Here is a 19,679-nt window from a genome sequence, read left to right on the forward strand (position 1 = left end):
GAGTCGAGTGGGCAACTGCCAACGGCCCACATTTCAATGTTCCACGCACGCTCAGCGCTCAACTCTTCTTCCCATCTACTTCGCCTCAACGACGCCAACCCGCTTTATTTCCCCTTGGTATGTCTGTCCAACGTCGAGCCTCGGCGCTTTTTGCGCTGGGTCAGAGCGCGCAAACTCGACACTTGGGACTCGCACCGCAAACACACCATGACATCCTCTTGGTGAGTTACTTCCGTGTCTCGCCTCTGTCGACATATACCGTACACCCAGCCCAGCCTATCGGCGGCAAACGCAGCTGTCCGCCCTCATCTGTACTCTCCATCATCGCGTTCACAGCGGTCATGGCGTATCCCGTATTTCCCGACTCGCAGCACCGGGTGACGTCGACGGTCATTCCCGAGCCGGAGAAGGGCGTCTGCTGCAACCTTGGAGCGGACGATTGTGTGCGATTGATGCCGTACGAGACAAAGGAGCGGCACAACGAGCAAAATGCACTCGGGGTTTGTTTGGAAGACTCTGCGGGGGAACAAAAGGTGAGTTCTCGAACGCACTGTTGCCGCGACTGTCGAAGATGCACAAGGGCGTGGAGGGAGAACCGGTCGTACGGGAAGCCTGGATGCTTGGAGTTTTGCGCGGCAGTTCCGTATTTGTTGACGCATGTGTATGGTAGTCTTGCCTCCGGGTGATGCACCGTTTTTTGTCCTTCCTGTGACCTTTTTTTCATGCAAGCCAGCTTGTCAGAGCAGACGCCTGACAGCACTAAGCATCCCAAGTCAACCTTCGACGTCCCCAAACAAATATTTACGTGCTTCCCTAACACTCGACAAAAGTGAATGCATGTCGGAGCCGTGACACCTACGACCATACGAAGCCACACATCGCCTTATCCAGCTCTGGGAGATCCGGAGCCCGCACCTTCCAATCCATGGCCAGCAGTTGCATCTCCGCCTGCGGCAGGTCCCTCCGTATCTGATCCCACCACATCTTGTCCCTCAGCGTATGACAATGGACCACGACCTTCTTCACATCTCTCGCCTGCCTCCCAAGGTCCATCCGCATCAGGTGATTCTCCACGTCCTCCGTCCACACCTCCAGCTCATCCAACCCCAGCGTCTTCTCCCCCGACCCGCCGATCACCGCCAAGAGGACCGCCAGGAACTCCCGCCCATACCGCTGCGACATCCGCTCCCCGAGCGCGACGCGCAGAGACCGCACGCTCCCCGGCGCGGCTTCGCGGACGACATCGAGCAAGAGCAGCGGGGAGCAGTCCAGCGTGTCCGCGTGGAGGGCGACGGCTGCGAGCCGCACCCAAGGCACGTGCGCGCTCCGAGCGTTGTACCAGTCCTGCTGCCAACGGAGCGAGAGCGTCGCGGCCGCGTTGTCGGGGGCGCCGGAGAGGACGAGCGTGACCTCGCTCTCGAGCAGCGCGACGGCGAGGGTGGTGCAGGTGCCGATCCACGCGAGTGCCGGGAGGTCGGGCGGGAGGGTCGTCGCGGCCTCGCCGACGAGGTGCAGCGACGCCGAAGCGGGGGGGATGAGGTACTTGAGGAACTGGATCGAGTCGCACCGTGCTTTTAGGCTGCCCATGGCGAGGCGTCGGGCGCGGGGGAGGTGAATTTGAGGGAGTTTCTCTGTGGGAGCAGGCGGATGGGCGGGGACGGCCCCGGAGAGGTTGCGAAGCACGAGGCCTTCGAGGGTGGGAGCATACCTCGATATGAGGTGGAGGACGCTGCCTAGGGAGGGAAGGTCCATATCCTCGAGGGCAAGGTGTGTCAGGGAACCGTAGGCGATACGGGGGAAGAAATAGAAAGCCTTCAAAGTGAGCTTGCGTAACATGGGCGACGCTGCGAAGGAGAAGATTGAGACGGATTTGTCCTCTTGGCGGCTTAAAAGATAACCCAAGCCATACAGAGTGAGGTTTTCAAGTTGAGGAAAGTCGACGTCTAGCTCGAGCACAGGCATCCGGTCACAACAAATGGTCAAGTCGCGGATGCGGGGTGTGTGCACTACTAGGCGACTCATCGGTGGGTGGTCGTAAGTCACATGGAGGTCGAGGGGCGCATGATGAGAACGAAGGAGAATTTCTTCTTGTAGCTTCTCGTATTGGTTCCCCTTGTCTGATCTGTAGTTGATGGTGGACCACAGCGTAGCTGTATTGAGCGTAGTAGTACGCCATCGCCGGCACACTGCGCCCAACAAAACGGAGCGTCGTAGTTCATCGCGGAAGATCAGCTGATTCCGATACCCCTCTATGCGTGGTGGCATAGTGTGCTTCAGAATCATGGCGAGGATTTCGTGAGGGAGAGTGTTGATGGGGGCTGCGCGGAGATTAATGGTCTCATTGATCAGGGCGAGAGCTTCATGGAGGCGACTTTGCAAAGTACGAGGCTAATATCGCCGCTATGAGACGACGCAAACGCTCATAAATATTCAAACCAGGTTACTGACATCTGTCGTGCTGTTGGGGAGAATTGACGCCACTGAGCCCTTGCATTCGGAAATATACGGCAGTCGTTTTACCTCATTCCTGCCAGGGCTTGTGGAAGATAGCGCAAAGGTTCTTCGATGAATTGCGGGGAGCGGGGAGTCTGTTGAGCGCATTCTGTGGCAGTGGACATGTTGGCGGAGCAGCGAGAGCCAGTGGCGAGTCGCTCGGCGCGTGTTGCTGATTTGGATAGGCGCTGGAGTTTAGGGCAGGCCAACTGACTGACCCCCACTTGTAAGTAAGTTGTTCCGTTCCCGTATCCGCTGTCACTTCAATAGCATAGGCGGTTCCCTCTCTTGCATAAGGTAAGTACCTTCCTCCACAACCGCGCTCCTTTGCCTCCCGACACCTCTCTTTGCCCTCGTTGTGTGACCCCTCGTCATCCCGAGTCCTTCTCCCTCCTTCCAGGGTTGCGCCCAGTTCCCAAACTCCCGGGCTCGGAACGCACCCCGACGAGGTTCCAAGCCCCCTCCAGTTGCGTCCACGCGCCCGCGCCGCGTACAGCTTCATCCTCATCGGGCGGTGTTCCTGGAAATCTGGTTCGTTCTTTGCATCGAGCGGCAGATCGGCAGCGCAGCGAGCCTGTCCTCAGCGAGGTGCTTGTTGGAATGCGCGTGCTGACGTCGGCTTTGACTGGCGCTGACGCACGCGCACCGTCGGCCTTGCCGCGAGGTCTCCCGGACTACTGCGTCAACGGAAGGGCGACGTGGACCTGGGAGGAGGTGGAGAGAGACGCCAACAACAGAGCCCCGCGAGACCGGGGTCGCGTCGAGGCGAGCCTTTCGAAGGGGAACTCGAGCGACGCCGGGCTGCAGATGCCAGGCGCGTTGAAGGCACCGTACTTAGGCGGCATCCGTCGTCGTCTGGAAAGCGGTCCGATCTCTAGCGCATGCACTGCGGCGTCCAGCGGCGATTCGGTGTGCCAGAGGAGGGGACATGAGATCTGAGATCCCGTTCGGAATCTCGTGACCGTTTCCACTGGTGGTTGGACTGGGGAGATGGTTTCGAGCGAGGATGACGTGCTGGGTACACGCGCTCGACGTTGGGGCTTTCGTCGAGGCACGACACTTGAACGCCAATAGGTGAGCGCTACATCAGGTCGCAGCGAGGCGCAACACTCACCGAAAAGTGCTCCTGGCAAGCTTCTAGGAGCTCGCCCTTCAATGTGATAATCCACTCTTCGAAGTGGGCCATTCAGTTGCGCGACCTCGGGTCAGGGATGCTTCTTGAATGGCGAGGGGTGGCGAGACGTGGAGAGACCAGAGACGGCGACATGGCGAGGTGTCATCTTCCGGCTAGATATCTCCATTTGAATCGAAGTTCCAGCCTGGTGAGAGCCAGTACGCATCGACATCTTCCGTCTTCATTGCAGGGAGCATAGAAGGAGCAGAAGCGGAACGCCAGAACGGGCTCACGGTGTGGGAGTTTAGCGCACTCCAGGCTGGAGTCCTCGCATGCCTATTAGTCAGCCTCCCATCCTCCAACCACTCGCTCCGCTTTTGCTCGAGAGCATCCGTCGTGTTTCCATGTGCGCTGCCAATCCGGACCCCACGGCTTGCAGCAGCCTTCCCACTGGTTCGCCTACCGCTTGCGTCGCACACGCGCTCCTCATCATGTCGTCCACCACCTCGTCGCGCATGCCGACTCCCCCAACGGTCGGGCTTATCGCACCCAGGACGCCGACGACGGCCGCGAATACCGCAGGCCTGCAGATCGCCCAGATATCGCAGCCGCTGAATGGACATTTGAGCAGCTGACGTGTCAATGCAGCTTCCCGCCTCTATCTGGCAGGGCTTCTGCAGCGCACCCGTGCCGCGCGACCTTCCACGGGCTGCAGATCAGACGGCGCGCACGAGCGCGAGGCCGGTCTGTGACTTCTCCGCGAGCGAATCATTCGGATGGTATCTCATCGTGGCGAGTGCACGCTGGGGAGAGAACGAGCAGTCGTTCCGCGGGAACGACGGGGCATCATTCCAGACCGGTTCACATGGACTATTGTATTGTCTGCGTGTCCGACTAGAGCATACAGTCGTAATAGAAGTACGTGCGCACCACCGATAACAGACAGCTGCTGGGATCTGCCACAATATATAGAACTCCTCGCCACCCAACAGAGCCCCGAGGCCTTCCTCTGCGCCGTCCACTCCACTCCCCCTCCTCCCCGTCTTCCACCCCCGAAGTATCCTTCGACCCTCTCACGATTAAACGACAACGACACTCACCATGTTCACTCTCGTCCGCGCCGTTCTTGCTTTCGCCCTCTTCGCCTCCTGGCTGCAGGCCGTCCTCGCCGCGCCCGCACCGTACGAGGTCCAGGGCAAGCGCGACGTATTCGTCCCGCCTGTTCTGTACCCGCGCAGCGGCACGGTCTGGACCAAGGGCCAGCGCCACAACGTTACTTGGTACGTCTGGCCCCAGCACCAGCGGGAGAGGAGTGACAAACTAACACACCACACGCCCTGGTACAGGGACACCTCCAACGCCCCCACGCAAATCACGAACAAGCAGGGCATCGTCCAGCTCCGCAAAGGCGACACCGCGACCCCCCGTGCGTACCCGGCCCAGCTCGTGCATCGCCCGCACGAGCGTCGCCGATCGTCGTGCTTACTTGTCGTGCGTCCGTCTCCGCCCAGTCATCCTCGCCGCGGACTTCGACATCCTCCTCGGGCGGATCGAGGTCACCGTGCCGTGGGTCGTGCCCGGCAGCGACTACAGCATCGTCCGTGAGTACCGCCCCTCTTGTCCGCGGCGTCCTTCTCCGGCTGCCCTTTCGCTGCGCCGTGTCGTGTCGTGTCGTGGGCGTCCGGCGTTCACGCTGCTGCGAAAGCGGGCGAGGCGGAGGACATGAAAGTGCGGCGCTGATCCCCCCATCGCAGTCTTCGGCGACTCGGGCAACTTCAGCCCGACGTTCACGATCAACGGCCCGGACATCTTCTAAAAGTCCTGTCCCGAACCCTCGGAGGTGCTGGCCAATGGCGACGGCGACGGAGCGGTGGAAGGCGTGGAGGGGGTGACCGAACGCGCATGACACAGACAGCTCGGACTGACTTACGACTTTGGCTCTGCGCTCTCGCCTCGCGGACAGAGCAGGACGCTTTCGGATTCCCGGACATTGGACATTTCATGACTGTGCTTCGGCTTGTGAGCTTGTACGATGCCTGTATTACTACACATGGTGAAGGAGATGCGTGGGGGGAGTCGAACGACACGTTGGTGCACGTTGGGCTGGGGCCACGAGCTGCGCCGGTCAGGGCCTCCGAGGCGTGGCGCGTGGAAGGTGCGTGGTTGTTCGAAATTTGGTACATGCGGACGGAGCCCGAAATGGGGACCTGCTGAGTTGAAGCAGTGTGAAGAGCGTGCGGCGGCCCGGCGGGTAACGGAGGTGCAGGGAAGGTTCGAGACGGATGTGCACATGGATGCCTAGCCCAAAGGAGTCCAAGACTCCAAGTTCTTCTTCGTAGATGGCACCGACAGCTAGTCAGTGTTTGAGATAATGCTTGTGGGTGCTTTCGTCACTCACTGGGATGAGGTGAGATTGTAGCCGCATAGACGCAGAATTCGGGGAGAATAACGGCAAGGCAAAAGGGGACGTAGATGAGCGAGGACGAGTCGTGAGAGGCCCGAGAACAGACTGGAAAACGAAAGGTGACGCGGAGCGTCACATTCACGTGGTGGCGTCATCGTCATAGCCCGGCCCGCCGGGGACGAAAAGCCGACTGGCAGACCTCACTGAGTCGCCGACGTCGCCTCGGGCAGCGAGCAGAGCCCTGGCCCTGTGCTCCGGACGGTCTCCGCCGTCTGTGCGGTCTGCCCTGGCCCACCTCCGCCTTCTGCTCTGCCCCCGGGCCCCGTCGGACTCTCGCCCGCGCGCCGAGGTGGGGCCGCGTCTCATGATCCTCTCGTCTCGTCAGCGGCGCCGAGCGTACGCGGGTATATAAACCGCCGCCACTCCACCCTCCATCCCCAGTCTCGCATTTGCAGGCCTCCCCCAACCTCACACCCTCTTCGCCTTCTCCGCCTCTTCCTAACGACCACGCGATGATCTCCTTCACCCGTACCCTCCTCCTCCCCCTCGCCGCTCTCGCACTCGCCACCGGCTCCGCGTCCGCCTCGCCGATTGCGGAAAAGCGCGATGTGTTCGTTCCGCCAGTGACCTATCCCCACGCGGGCACCGTTTGGCACAGCGGGCAGACACATCACGTCACCTGGTAAGCTCGCTCTCCTGTCCGACGTGTCGAGGCCTGGACGCTCAGAGCTGCTCGCGCTCGTAGGGACACCTCCGCCGCGCCCGTCAACATCACGAACAAGGTCGGCAGGATTTACCTCCGATTCCACGGCATCACCACGCCTCGTGAGCACCCTCTCTCCCTCTCGCGTTGAGCGATCTCGCTCAATCGTGTTCCGTTTCGCAGTGATCCTTGCCGAGAACTTCAACATCTTGGATGGCCGCGTCAAGGTGACCGTTCCTCTGGTCGACGATCGCGACGACTACGGCATCGTCCGTGAGTGCCTCCTTCCACCTTTTCCCCTGCACGTTCTGACGATCCCCCAGTCTTTGGCGACTCCGGCAACTTCAGCCCCCAGTTCACCATCCTCTCCGACTGAGAAGCCGCTCTCCGCGCGCGCGCCTCGCTCAACGTCACGACTCGCACGCTAATTCTCTAACGAACCCTCTGGACATTCATGGACACGGACACGGACACGGACTTGTAAACCACACACATCCCGCTTGGCTGTAACACCACCACCCGCACGCGCTCCACGGACTCTTGTTGTACTTACACTCACCCGGCTTCGTGTAGCATACACTTACTCACTCGCGCAGTACCGCACCCTCCCTAATGCATCTCTACGTTCCTTGCGCGCAGCAGCAAGGTGTTCGCCTTTCATTCGAATATGTGCTGCGCCCGTCTATATAACCTCAAATAAGCCAAGGTATGTTCTATCTAGTCCTAGACTGCCACACGACCCGCGGAGCTCGGGGAACCACTCGCACCTTCTTCTCCTCGAGCTCTACCGCGCCTCAACGTTCCAGCGCTAGCCACGACCGACGTCAGCGCGCGCACGCGCACTTCACTAACACGCACCTGTGCGGACAGGCTCGAAGCGCTACCTACGTGACGCTCGCTAATCGTCGTGATTTCCAGCAGCGCCACGGATAAAGTTGTGCGCAGCGCTGGTGCGCGAGGTGACTGGAGCGGGTGCGTAACCTCGTCGGGGCGCGTTCGGAGTCCGGGAGCCCAGTGCTGGGCGCGACTCCGGGCTGCCAGCTAGCCACATCGCACTGCGGCGTCTGGGAAGTTTCCAGGGTTGGTCGAGGGGCGATCAATTCAGATAAGGAGAGACGAGGGTTGCAAAGGGGGAGGCAAACCTGAAGGAGCTGTTGTCGAGCACTTAAGATTAGGAATGACCGTGGATAGACGGAAGGGGGTGGTCAGTGTAGCTGCCGCATAGTCACGTACTGTGTGGTGCACGAGAATCTACCGCTTTCCTCTCCTGACTGTTATACGCGCGCCTGGCCTTGGCTGTTGCTGTCAGTTTTGTGCACGACCTTTGTCATCGCGCGAGGGGCACGCGGTTGTGATTCGCGGGTACGCCTCACTATGTACCATTTTCGCACACGCGTGACGGACGCGAGCTCTGTGTTCCGAGGTGCGCTCTTTGTGAGCCTTGTCGAAGCGCGGAGGAGGAGGAGGCGGGTGATTATGTAGTTCAACGTTCAGCGCAGAACGGTGAGGAACGAGCGCCAGCGGCTACGCTGCAACCTCCTAAAGCGGAGTGCGAATGTGCGAGGAGTTCTCGCGCGCGCGGGGACCTTGTCGTCCTCCTTTCTCTCACTTCGCACTTTGAGTCTCGCCTAGCTCTCGCTGCACCAACATGCCCACTGCCACAGAATGCGCGCATCTACAGACTCCCCGCTCCACACAGATCTTGGAAGAACTTTTGCGCCATCTTCCACAAGCCCTGGCAGGAATAAGGTAAGCCGACTGCCGTATATTTCCGAATGCAAGGGCTCAGCGGTATCAATTCTCTCCAACAGCACGACAGATGTCAGTGACCTGGTTTGAATATGAGCGTTCGCGTCGTCTCATAGCGGCTGTTTCAGCTTCATACTTTGCAAAATCGCCTCCATGAAGCTCTCTCCCTGACCAAAGAGACCATCAATCTCCGCGCAGCTCCCATCAATTCTCTCCCTCATGAAATACTCGCCATGATTCTAGAGTGCTCTATGCCACCACGCAGAGCGAGATATCAGCAGTCGCAGAATTTCTGCGCTGAACCACAACAAGCCGTTTTGTTGGGCGCAGTGTGCCGGCGATGGCGTGCTACTGCGCTCAATACAGCTACGCTGTGGACTGCCGTCAACTACAGATCAGACAAGGGGAAACAGCACAAGCAGCTACAAAAACAAATTCTCCGTCGTTCTCGGCATGCACCCCTCGACCTCCACGTGGATTATGCCCACCCAACGATGAGTCCTCTAGAAGTGCACACACCCCGCGTCCGCAACTTGACCATTTATTGTGGCTGGCAAGTGCCTGTGTTAGAGTTAGATGTCGACTTTCCTCAGCTTGAAAGCCTCACCCTGTATAGCTTCATTTATTTTTCAAGAAGCGATGAAGCCGCACACGAACCCGTCCCGATCTTCTCCTTCGCAGCGTCGCCCATGTTACGCAAGCTCACTTTGAAGGCTTTCCATTTCTTCCCCGGTATCGCCTATGGTTCCCTGACGCACCTTGCCCTCGAGGACATGACCCTTCCCTCTCTCGGCAGCGTCCTCCGCCTCATATCAAGGTGTGCTCCCACCCTCGAAGGCCTCGTGCTTCGCGAGCTCTCCGTCCGAGCCCGTCCCCCTACTCCCGCAGAAGAACCCCCTCAAATCCACCTCCCCCGCGTCCGACGCCTCGCTCTGGGAAGCCGGTCCGTCACGTACGACTCGATCCAGTTCCTCAAGTACCTCATCCCCCCCGCTTCAGCGTCGCTGCACCTCGTCGGCGACGTCGCGACGAACCTCCCCCCCTCCCTCCCCGCGCTCGCATGGATCGGCGCCTGCACCACCCTCGCCGTCGCGCTGGCCGACAGAGAGGTCACGCTCGTCCTCTCTGGGGCCCCCGGCCCCCACGCGGCCGCGACGCTCTCGCTCGGCTGGAAGGAGGACCGGGACGACCCTCGGAGCGCGCCGCGCGCGAAGCTGCTAGCGCACGTGCCGTGGGCGCGGCTCGCGGCCGTCGCGCTCCGCGCGGACACGCTGGACTGCTCCCCGTTCGTCCTCCTCGACGTCGTCCGCTCGGCCGCGCCGGAGCGCGTGCGGTCGCTGCGCGTCGCGCTCGCGCCGTCGTTGTCGCTGCGGCACGGGCGGGAGGTCGGGGAGGTCCTCTCGACGGTGGTAGGCGGGCCTGGGAAGGAGACGCCGGGGTTGGACGAGCTGGAGGTGTGGACGGAGGACGTGAAGAATCAACTGGTGCCGATGGAGCTTGGGAGGCGGGCGAGAGGCGTGAAGAAGGTCGTGGTCCACTGTCCTGCGTTGAAGGACGAGACTCTCCGGACGTGGTGGGATCAGACACGGAGGGACCTGCCGCAGGCGGAGATGCGACTGCTGGGTGGTCAGGCGATGGAGGCTCTGCACCTACCGGAGCTGGATAAGGCAATGGATGGCTTTGTATGGTCGTAGATGACACGACTCCGACGTGGATTCAAATGTCGATTTGATCCTAGTCTACAGCTTACAAGGTGGCTAGCGTCTTGAAGCTCGTGATTACATCGTCAGGATGCATTCTACATCAGTTTAGCGGAACACCCTCCTGCGACAACAGAGCAACATACCGTTTTAGTGGCCTGGCTCGCGCAAAACTCCAAGCATCCATTCCGGCTCGCTCTTCAGATTCAGAAGGCGCGTGAAGATGGCTAATTCCCCTATGCACGGCGTCAAGTCGACCACCCTCCGCGTGCCGTCGAACTTCATTTTGTTCTTCGCGAAGATGACTTGCCACGCCGGAGCGCTCCATCCGAACCGAGCAAGCTTGTAGTCGGCAACGGCCATGCACACCTCGGTGTAGTCCATACCCGCCTCCTCCGCGGCCGCGCGGATCGTTTCGTGCACGGTGAGGTCCTTGTCGACGTTCGGCGGTAGCCGAAGGTGGCGTACTCGTCCTGCAGCTCGGGTGGCACGTCGGTGATCTCCACCTTGAATCTGCACGGGATATCAACAACCAGGAATGATACGGTTTCATGGCTACTCACTTCACAAAGCCATATTGTTGCAGGAATTCAGCCTGTTCCATTGGGTGAGGCCAATGAAATGGGCGAAGGGCAGTGGGCACGGTCGTGGTGCGAGTTAGTTTCCCCTAGGCAGACCTTCCGCTACTAGTGGTACAGTGTCACCTGGCGCTTAGTTACGGGCCGTTGGCGGGCCGCGGCGAGGCTTCATCTGCTGCCGTAGGTGGACCGGGCGAAGGACTCGACAGCCTTGCTTTGTAGTAGCTCTCCTACTACGTAATCCGAACAAGACGAAGCCACAATATCCGTTCCTTGTACGCTAATTCAAACTGCAGGAAGGCGGCTACATCGCTCGTAGACGAGGGCGCCGTTCCGCCCAGAGAGGCAGGACACACGTTCGTTGGGAAACTACCGCCCTTATACCGTTCTAGGTACTAGACCCGCTCTTGGGCACGTACTTGATCCCGCTCTTGCGGCACGAGCCCCTCTTGGGCGCGTCGATGGGGACAAACCGGCCGTCCACGAGGGAGCCCTGGAGATTGAAGTACCACTCGACCGCGTTCAGGTACGCCCCCTCGCAGTTGAGCGCGGGCGCCACCCCGGCCGCGCGCTCGAGCGCGCCCGTGAGAGCCGAGAGCGTGTACGTCGTGCTCGACGAGGGCGTGATGCCCTCAGCGGCGAGCCAGTCGTACGTGGGCAGCGTCTTGAAGAGCTCGACGACCGTCTGGAAGAACGCGACCGCCTCCGCGCCCCTGGCCGAGTCCTCGGGCAGGCAGGACGGGTCGAGCGTGCTGTAGCACGTCCCGTGCGTGCTCCACTCGTGCTCCCAGAACCTCTCGTTCCGGCCGTCGATGTCCACCCAAAACTGCACGGAGGGCCGGCGTGATCAGCCTCCGACGGATCCGCGGCAAACGCGGTGGATTACCTGTTGCATAAACGACAAGGTGTCGGAGGCGCCCTGGTCTGTGAGAAGCTGGTTCCCCGAACGACCGTGAGCTTCTGATAACGATAGTAACAGGGAATAGAACGCCGACTCACTCCGGCGATGTCGGTGTAGTCGCGGGAAGGGTCGCAGTTCTCGATGAACGTGCCGTCGCAGCTGCGGGTTCGAGGTCAGGAAGCACGTTCGATCCTTTGTCCGTCTAAGAAAAGACGACCGACTTGTCGGGCCAAAGACCTGGAGGGGCCGTGACGGCGGGCATCAGCTGCGGATCCCCAGCGGTACGGTGAACCAGGGACGGACCGTGAATGGTCCAAGAGTCGGACGGGCCCGACGACGGGTGCGTGTCCCAGAACTGGGTCTGGAGGAGCAGGCCCTGCGTCGTGTGCGGGTGAGCATCGTCGACCCTTCCCTGCTGCCCGGCCGAAAAGGAAGCCAGGACGACGACGTACCCCAGGGGACTCGAAGCAGCAGGAGTTGTCAGACTGGTCCGTCGTGTTATGGCAGGACCTCTGGCCGGTCGTGCTGCAGCTGGAGCTGATCCGGCCCATCGTGCGCACGGGGGACGTGAGGTCGAACGTCTTCTGGGTCCGCTGCCCCAGCGTAGTGCTGACGAGGACTGCACCGAGAGCGAGAGTCGCGGCGAGCATCAGTTGCGTGTGCAGTGGCAGGGCCGAAGGGTCACCGGGCAAGCTGTCGCGGAAGCTGGCAGAGGCGGCAGGGCGTGGGGCACGGCACAGGAACCCCGAGAGCTTTTTATACCTTCCCAGCTCGTTGAGCGCGAGCGCGGCTCCGGGCGAGCAGCGGACATTTCGAAGGTTGAACGTTGAGGGTCGGTGACAATCCACGAACGGCGCGCAGCGCAGCTTTGGCCGAAGTGTACCTGTGGGCCATCGCGCAGCGCCCCCTGTCGACGCGTCCCGCCCCACCACCTTCTAGTCCCGCGCCTGCCTCTATCGTGTCGATGGACGCTCTACGAACGTTCGGACGCTATCGATGCCTTTCGACGCACCGTCCGTCGCGCACCAGACTCGATACCCCACTGCCCCGGGACACCCACTGCCACTCTCGCCGCGCCGCCACGGGTCGCGTACCGCTTGCTATCGCGAACTGGGCATTGGTAAGTGAACGCAGTGGTGTCGTGGTGCGGGACACTCACTTTCAGTCATGTCGTGAAGAAACCGGCGCGCGGAGAGGGTTGCTCTGCTGGCAGCCATCCTCACGACGACGGGACGCCGGACGTTGACGACTTGAACCGCCCCACGGGATGTTTTCTCTTCACTGGGATTAGAGGCAAACCTCCGAGAGGTCACCGATTATGACATTCCTACCAGTAGCGAGATACACAACACTTACGCGAACTGCACCTTAACAGCGTCCGCCCTGTTCCTTCTCCGCATCGACCGTTCCTGTGGTCGACGATCGCGACGACTACGGCATCGTCCGCGAGGGCCTCCTTCCCCTCTCTTCCCGTCCTGCACCTCCTGACGATCTCCCAGTCTTCGGCGACTCTGGCAACTTCAGTCCCCAATTCACCATCCTCTCCGACTGAAGCCGCCCCCGTGCCCGCGCCCCACTCAGCGCAACGACTCGCACTCACCCGGCTTCGTGTAGCATACACTTACTCACCCGCACAGTGCGACACTGTCGCTAATGCATCTCTGCGTCCCTTGCACGCAGCAGGAAACTGTTCGCCATTCGTCTGACTCCATGGTGTGCTGGGCTCTATAGGCCAAAGAATGACCCATTCAGCCCTAGACTGCGGCGGTCACCGTTCAGCACACAACCGAATCAGCCTTCAAGCTTTCCAGCCTCGCACCTTCTTCCCCTCGCTCTTTGCCGCGCCCGAAGGCTTGACTTCAGTGACGGTGGTGGAAGCGGCGAGGCTGGGACGACCTCGATGACCATGTTCTCCAATCCGCCCTGGGTGAGCCCAGCCGGACCTGCCCCGCCACATGGGACGACGACGACGGACGGGGCACGCATGACGCCATCCACCGGGACGTCGAGCAAGTCGGGGCTTTTCCGTTCTGGCACCGTTCGGTCGGTGGCGGAGACTGCGGCGGGTGGCTTCCACGGGGAGCGGCGGCGGGGTAGTGCAGTCATGGCCTCAGCGTCGCCGGACAGTGATTCTATAGCACGCCACTCACACAACACTGGTTCGAACAGATATGTCCCACAGTTCTGGAGCACGCCACTACCTAAGAACCCGTACACCGCACGGGAGAGCGACAAGTATCCCCCGCGAGAATCCCGGCCACTGATCTGCGGAGTCCCGGAAGACGTCGTTGTCCCTGGTCCCCTCCATCACTCGCCATCCCTCGCCATTCAAGCTTCAAGAGACACCCAAAGCCCGCTGCCCGGCCCTACTTATCACTTGAGTTCACCAAGTGGCCCACTCCGCGGACATCGAACGGCGCGCCACCTCACTTATCGGCGTTCCAGGATGGTCGAGGGGGGTCGGGTGGGAGAGGGAAGGATAGACGAAGGGTGAAAGAACGAGAGCAAAGAGAGTGGCTGTCGAGGAGGGGACGGTGCACGACACGGACGTCGGGGGTAGAAGCGCGTAATGGCCTGCCCTATATTCTAAGCGCTCATCCTCGCCACCGAACGGTCTCGTCCAGCCCGCGCCGCTTCCGCCAACATGCCCCGGCCCGCTGCTCCTGGCAGCTACGTACTCTTTGACTTCGGCCCAGACGAGACGCAGCCGAGTGCCACCTTGAGGGCTCATCCGACAATTTGACGACCGACGGCACGACAGAGGTAGTGGGGTACCCGAGGTGCAAGTGTCGTCCCGCCGAAATCCTCGCCATTATATTTGAAATCTCTGTGAAGGGGGGAAAAACAAAGACACCATCAAGAGAGGAAGAGCGTCTCCGTTATTTTTACAGGACACACCACTCAGACCCCCTCCACCTCCATTGCATGCGCGAGTGCGTACGACTCTCTGCGGTCTGCAACCGTTGGCGCATTGTCGCGTTCAGTACAGGGTCACTGTGGTCAACCATCGACTGGAGCAGCCGCCGGAATTCACACAAAGAGATGAGGGAAGCATTCCTGCGTCGTTCCCAGCAGACCCTGCTCGACCTCCGACTGTGCGATGATCCCGATGGTCACCTCGACTCTGTGGTGTTGGAGTGCGCCCCCCGTGTCCGCAACCTATCCATCGCCTGCTCGTCCTTGAGCCACAAGCATCAGCCTTTCGAACCAGGCTCAAAGTTCCTCAATCTCGAGTCTCTCAGCATCACTGCCTATAATCTCCCCGACGGCCTTTTCCCTACGAGACCCCCGAAGCTGCGCACCATCATTCTGGTCTCAGAAAAATCCCTTCCTGCGCTCCCATACGCAGCACTCACACGGCTCGTCATACAGCAGGAGAGCGCGTTGTCGATCAACGACGTTCGGGAAGCCCTATCCGCCTGTGCCTCTACGCTCAAGGACCTAGTGTTCTGCATCGACCACGCGTGGCGTTACTCCAGCGGAGACGCGCTACCCCCGATCCACCTTCCCCGTCTTGAAACGCTCTTCGCTCGCAACCCCGGCTATCTCCTCGAGCTGCTCTCGATCCCTCCCTCCACTGCCGTGACGCTAGAGGATTGCGACCACAACGTCCCGGACTGGTTCGTCTCCGGCGGGAGCTGGACGACGCTCGCGCTCGACTACGGCGCCGAAGAGATCACTGCCGTGCTCACGGAGTCCCCGGCGGACGCCCGTGGCACGCCGCGGAGAACGCTCCGGTACTGCACCACGCTCTCGAGGGAAGACGTCGAGCGCGCCATCCTGGCACTCGTCCCCTGGACGCAGCTCGAGACCGTCGCCCTGCGCGCGACTGCCCGGATGCACACGGCGATGGCGTTCTTGGCCCACGGCTTGCGCCGCACGCGCGGAGGGATAGGCAGACTCCAGTCGGTGTACGTGGCCTCCAGGCGCTCGAGGAAGGTCGAAGCCGTCGCGGCGGCGGTCAAGGAGCTGGGAGAGGTCATCGGGGGGTATCCGGAGGCGAGTGAGGTGGCGCGCCGGGAACCGTTGCGGCTGGCCAAGCTGGAGATCTGGGCGGGGAAGAGAGCGTTTCTGGAGCAGCTGTGCATCGGAGGACAGCCAACTGGGGTGGAGAGGGTCGTCTTGCACTGTCCAGAGACGGCGGAGCCCTGGGTGCAACAGATGCAACGTGAGGTTCCCCAGTTGGAAGTACACGCGTTGAAGGGCGCGGCGGTGAAGGAGGCTCGTCTACCGGCGCTTGACGAAGCCATCAAGGACGGTATGTATCGGTGGTGGGATTAAGCGTAGCTCACAGTAGACGCAGACCGGGATGAGGGGCGAGGGTGTCGCGTACATAGTCATCGATCCCGTGCATTGTCACTCCGAGCCTGGTCACGTTCTCGTCCGGGAGCGCCTTGTCGCCATACATGCCCAGCTCGATGTACATTTGACGGTCGGGGACCCCAGTCGTTTCGAAAGCGCGGTAGGACGTGAAGTTCTTGCCCGTCATTCATAATCTCGAGCGAGCGTCGGCGCCGTACAGATACTGTTGGTTCAACTCCCCTCAGCGTGCACCCCAATTGTCGAGCAAAGCTTTCGTAATCGCCGAGAGGTATTTATGCACCTAGCTCTGCGATGCCAGGGCTTCGTCAAAAAGAAGGAAAAGAGAAGATAACAACTAACGCACGCTTGACGTCCTCGTTAATGATCGCCTGCGTGAACTCGACGCGGTCTTGTTCTTCGCCGTACTTGACGTGCGAGCGGAAGATCATATTCTCGTAAAAGTTGCCCGTGTAGATGAACGTCCCCGGCCGGACCATCTTGCGCATATAATCATCGACCTGTTGTTTCCCTAAGACTCTCATCAGCATCATCGACAGTCTGTCAGGCTAACTGCCATACGTCATAGATACGAGACCCAAACCGCCCACCCGAGAGCTTATCGGAGCTAGGCAGAGTGCTCCACACGAAGCAATGCAGCCTGTGTTCGAGCGCGGCGTCGACAAGGTTCTTCCCCTGCCGCTCCTCGCTCCCCGGGTCGTCCTTGATCTTCGTGTCGTAGAAATTGGTGACCCCGAAGACGCCCCAGCATCCAGCCAGCGCGGCGGAGACCTCCGCGGGCACGGTGAGGTCTACTTTGACAACCTCCGCGCCGAGGGCGGTCAGAGCTTGGGCAGTCGGTGGACGCGGATCGCGCGTGAGACCGCGGACGCTGTATGTTGCACGAGAAGTTTAGCGACGGCGCCCCCTAGACGGTGATTGAGTGCGAGTGATAAGCATACGCGCATATAGCCACGGACCTTAGTTTCCCTGTTGCACCGCAGACGGCGATGGGTCTGGTCATGGCGGAGAGTGCGTAAGAGATGAAGCTTGAAGGCTCGAAGGAGGTGGGCCGGTCGTACATATATGCATGTACTAGAATAGCAGACGATGACTTCGTCAGTACGCGTAGCCTGACGTAGTTCAAGTTCCCCTACGAAATGCTACTCCGATCTCACGGGGTCATCGGCGTTTCGCTCCGCCTGCTCGCAGATCCTGCCCTCCCAGTGGCGCTTTGAAAGTCCGGGATCTCACGTTAGCGCGCGCACTTACAGACTGTACATGCGAACTCACCAAGGACCTCAAAGCGTTTCCGACCCATCATTTGATGCAGAGGACGAACCGTCGTGAACTCCGGCATCACCACCCGATGGGAGTGAAGTTGTGGCTTGCGGCGCCGGTGTGTAGTCCGGAACCTCCGAGTGGGCGGGACGCGTTGGGAGTCCGGAAACTGCGCGCGGAAAGCCGCCCTGGATGGTCGAGGGGGATCAGGTAGGAGCCATAGTGAAGGATAAACGTGGGGTGCCAGAACGAGGGCAAAGAGAGGCTCTGTCGAGGAAGGGAACACCGGACAGGGACGTCAAGCGCGTAATGACCTGCCCTAAACTGGAGGCGTCTATACTAGCGCCGAACGACGCGTCGTCCACTCGCAAGCCTCGCCACCGTGGATGCGGGGCAAGAAATCCACCTGGGGTCGTCGTCGTCTAATGCCGCTTGCAAAGCTACATATGTATGTAGTCGAATCATATTGTCGACCCGGTCAGAACTCCTGTGACACAATACACGGGACTCACTGAGCAGATCGTTTCGTGCACGGTGAGTGAGTTACCTGTCGATGTTCGGGTTGTTCTCTTTGTAATAATTGCAGCTCTCTTCATCGATGTGGTAGCCGAAGGTACTCGTCCTGCCGCTCGGGTGGCTATGAAACTGTATCATTGCCTATCATGGCCGGCTGTTGATATCCCGTGCAGATTCAAGGTGGAGATCACCATGGCGATCGCCTGCAGGATATCGATCACGTGGGACGATGGTCCGATTCGCCCTCGCTGACTCCCTGCACACACCATCGACTCTCTCTCTCTCTCTCCCGACCGTCTCTGCAAATCGAAGCCAACACATGTATCAGAATGTCCTTGGAACCGGAGAAAGTTCAAGATCCCTGGTTTGAGCCGCTGCAAGCGAGCTCCGATCTCTCGCCAGCCACAACAGCGGGGCCGAGTCTGTGAGTCCGTCGTAGCTCCCTTGATCATCGCTGTCTTATGCTAGTGCGACAGCGCAGTAGCAGAGGTGACGTACATCCGAGCCATAGAAAGAGTCTTTGACTTACTATTCATTCAGAACCAGGATACGTCGTCGGTAGCCCAGTCAGTTCAAGAACCTCCCCTACTACCCCCCATCCACACCATTCCTGCCGAGATCCTCGCTGTTATCTTCCAAGACACTGCAATATGGCCACCAAGAATTGAAGAAGACTATCTTATCGGCTACCCGCGCATGGTCAATCGCCTACAACTGTGCGCGGTGTGCCGCCGATGGCGCACTGTCGCACTCAGTACGGCGTCGCTGTGGTCAACCATCGACTGGAGCTGCCAAAACAGTGCTGTGAAAGAATTGTTCTTGCATCGTTCTCAAAGCGCGCCACTTTGCATCCATTATCGCTTCGATGACGAAGGCCACATTGACCCCTCGGCGTCGGAACACGCTCAACGCATTCGCCATCTGGTCATCGTGGTCGGACAGTGGGACCCGGAGTCACACATGAAGGCCTTGGATTTCGATCTTCCCAATCTCGAAGAACTCACCGTCGTCGGGGACTTTGCACAGCTCCATAGGTTTCACGGAGGCAGCGAAATGTTCTCTAACGCTCTCCAAAACCTTCGCAAGGTCGTGCTACATATGACAACGTCCTTTCCTATGCTTCCGTACGGATCCATCACACACCTATCCCTGTCGAACCCACGGTGCCAATTCTTCGTTCGACCTCTCTTAGAGGTCCTCGATGCCTGCAGCCCCACACTGAGAAGTTTAACCTTTCGCGACGTCCAACTGGATGAATACTGGTGGGAGCCGTATACCGTACGACTCCCCCGCCTCCAATACCTCTTCATTGATGATAGCAAGATCAGATATCAATATCCCTTTCTCCCCATCCCTTCGCTCCACCTTCCCTCATCAGCAGCCGTGCATCTCGCCGGCAGAGGCAGTGCTACCTTGCGAAACCCCTCCACGCACACCCCACACTGGACGACACTCGAGCTAGACTTCAGCCTCTTGAAGCTCACTGTCCTCCTCGCCGGGGCCCCGGAGGCCCACGCGCAGCTCTCCCTCCGGGCCTTCTTCCCCGGCGACTCCCCTGATTCCTGGAAAATACTACAGAAGCTTGAGGAGTTCATCCCGTGGAAGCAGCTCGTCGCGGTCACCCTGCGCGCCGGCGTGCACGTCCCCATGGCGGTGACCTTCGTCGCGAACGGCCTGGCTCGCGCCCGCGGCGGCAAGATGGCGTTGCTGCGCGTCATTGCGAAGCGCACCAGGAAGAGGCCCGAGTTCATGGAGGACGCGGTGAAGGCGCTGGGAAAGGTCGTTGGCGGAGACCCGCAGGCGAGCGAGGAGACGGCCCGCGTGCCGTTGGGGCTGACCTCGCTGGAGCTCTGGGTGGAAAAGAGGGTGTTTCTGGAGCAGTTGGAGCTACGAGGGCGGGTGCCGGGCTTGGAGAGGATCGTCCTCCGTTGCCCGTGGACG

General features: G+C 60.3%; 9 protein-coding genes across 9 annotated transcripts; 5 read left to right on the forward strand and 4 right to left on the reverse strand.

Moving 5' to 3' along the window:
- Positions 1–226: 226 nt before the first annotated feature.
- BXZ73DRAFT_78268 (uncharacterized protein) lies at positions 227–2,283 on the reverse strand (the record flags this gene model as incomplete). The annotated part of the gene is made up of 3 exons (XM_048022845.1): positions 227–425; positions 552–706; positions 916–2,283. 3 exons carry the CDS (start codon positions 2,281–2,283, stop codon positions 227–229), a joined length of 1,722 nt encoding a protein of 573 aa, XP_047876853.1.
- A 2,425-nt stretch (positions 2,284–4,708) lies between these two features.
- BXZ73DRAFT_48470 (uncharacterized protein) lies at positions 4,709–5,423 on the forward strand (the record flags this gene model as incomplete). Its single annotated transcript, XM_048020061.1, has 4 exons — positions 4,709–4,887; positions 4,954–5,033; positions 5,119–5,208; positions 5,362–5,423. The coding sequence occupies 4 exons, from the start codon at positions 4,709–4,711 to the stop codon at positions 5,421–5,423; spliced, it is 411 nt and encodes a 136-aa protein (XP_047876854.1).
- A 1,100-nt stretch (positions 5,424–6,523) lies between these two features.
- Positions 6,524–7,090, forward strand: BXZ73DRAFT_102286 (uncharacterized protein; the record flags this gene model as incomplete). Its single annotated transcript, XM_048015182.1, has 4 exons — positions 6,524–6,693; positions 6,757–6,836; positions 6,898–6,987; positions 7,038–7,090. 4 exons carry the CDS (start codon positions 6,524–6,526, stop codon positions 7,088–7,090), a joined length of 393 nt encoding a protein of 130 aa, XP_047876855.1.
- A 1,867-nt stretch (positions 7,091–8,957) lies between these two features.
- BXZ73DRAFT_78271 (uncharacterized protein) lies at positions 8,958–10,157 on the forward strand (the record flags this gene model as incomplete). The annotated part of the gene is made up of 1 exon (XM_048022846.1): positions 8,958–10,157. One exon carries the CDS (start codon positions 8,958–8,960, stop codon positions 10,155–10,157), a length of 1,200 nt encoding a protein of 399 aa, XP_047876856.1.
- Positions 10,158–10,313: 156 nt separating this feature from the next.
- BXZ73DRAFT_102288 (uncharacterized protein) lies at positions 10,314–10,767 on the reverse strand (the record flags this gene model as incomplete). The annotated part of the gene is made up of 3 exons (XM_048015183.1): positions 10,314–10,595; positions 10,655–10,676; positions 10,727–10,767. 3 exons carry the CDS (start codon positions 10,765–10,767, stop codon positions 10,314–10,316), a joined length of 345 nt encoding a protein of 114 aa, XP_047876857.1.
- Positions 10,768–11,129: 362 nt separating this feature from the next.
- On the reverse strand, positions 11,130–12,292 carry BXZ73DRAFT_48320 (ribonuclease T2; the record flags this gene model as incomplete). Its single annotated transcript, XM_048020031.1, has 6 exons — positions 11,130–11,567; positions 11,628–11,675; positions 11,741–11,801; positions 11,864–11,879; positions 11,946–12,018; positions 12,095–12,292. The coding sequence occupies 6 exons, from the start codon at positions 12,290–12,292 to the stop codon at positions 11,130–11,132; spliced, it is 834 nt and encodes a 277-aa protein (XP_047876858.1).
- A 2,392-nt stretch (positions 12,293–14,684) lies between these two features.
- On the forward strand, positions 14,685–15,923 carry BXZ73DRAFT_102290 (uncharacterized protein; the record flags this gene model as incomplete). The annotated part of the gene is made up of 1 exon (XM_048015184.1): positions 14,685–15,923. The coding sequence occupies one exon, from the start codon at positions 14,685–14,687 to the stop codon at positions 15,921–15,923; it is 1,239 nt and encodes a 412-aa protein (XP_047876859.1).
- A 314-nt stretch (positions 15,924–16,237) lies between these two features.
- Positions 16,238–16,965, reverse strand: BXZ73DRAFT_102291 (uncharacterized protein; the record flags this gene model as incomplete). Its single annotated transcript, XM_048015185.1, has 4 exons — positions 16,238–16,251; positions 16,309–16,462; positions 16,524–16,833; positions 16,922–16,965. 4 exons carry the CDS (start codon positions 16,963–16,965, stop codon positions 16,238–16,240), a joined length of 522 nt encoding a protein of 173 aa, XP_047876860.1.
- A 1,361-nt stretch (positions 16,966–18,326) lies between these two features.
- BXZ73DRAFT_22626 (uncharacterized protein) lies at positions 18,327–18,662 on the forward strand (the record flags this gene model as incomplete). Its single annotated transcript, XM_048017654.1, has 1 exon — positions 18,327–18,662. A coding segment is annotated over one exon (336 nt), but the record flags the coding sequence as incomplete, so codon positions are not given.
- Between the last annotated feature and the right edge of the window lie 1,017 nt (positions 18,663–19,679).

Source organism: Epithele typhae (genome assembly GCF_022376455.1).
Source record: "Epithele typhae strain CBS 203.58 chromosome Unknown BXZ73scaffold_31, whole genome shotgun sequence".
Lineage (NCBI taxonomy): Eukaryota > Fungi > Basidiomycota > Agaricomycetes > Polyporales > Epitheliaceae > Epithele > Epithele typhae.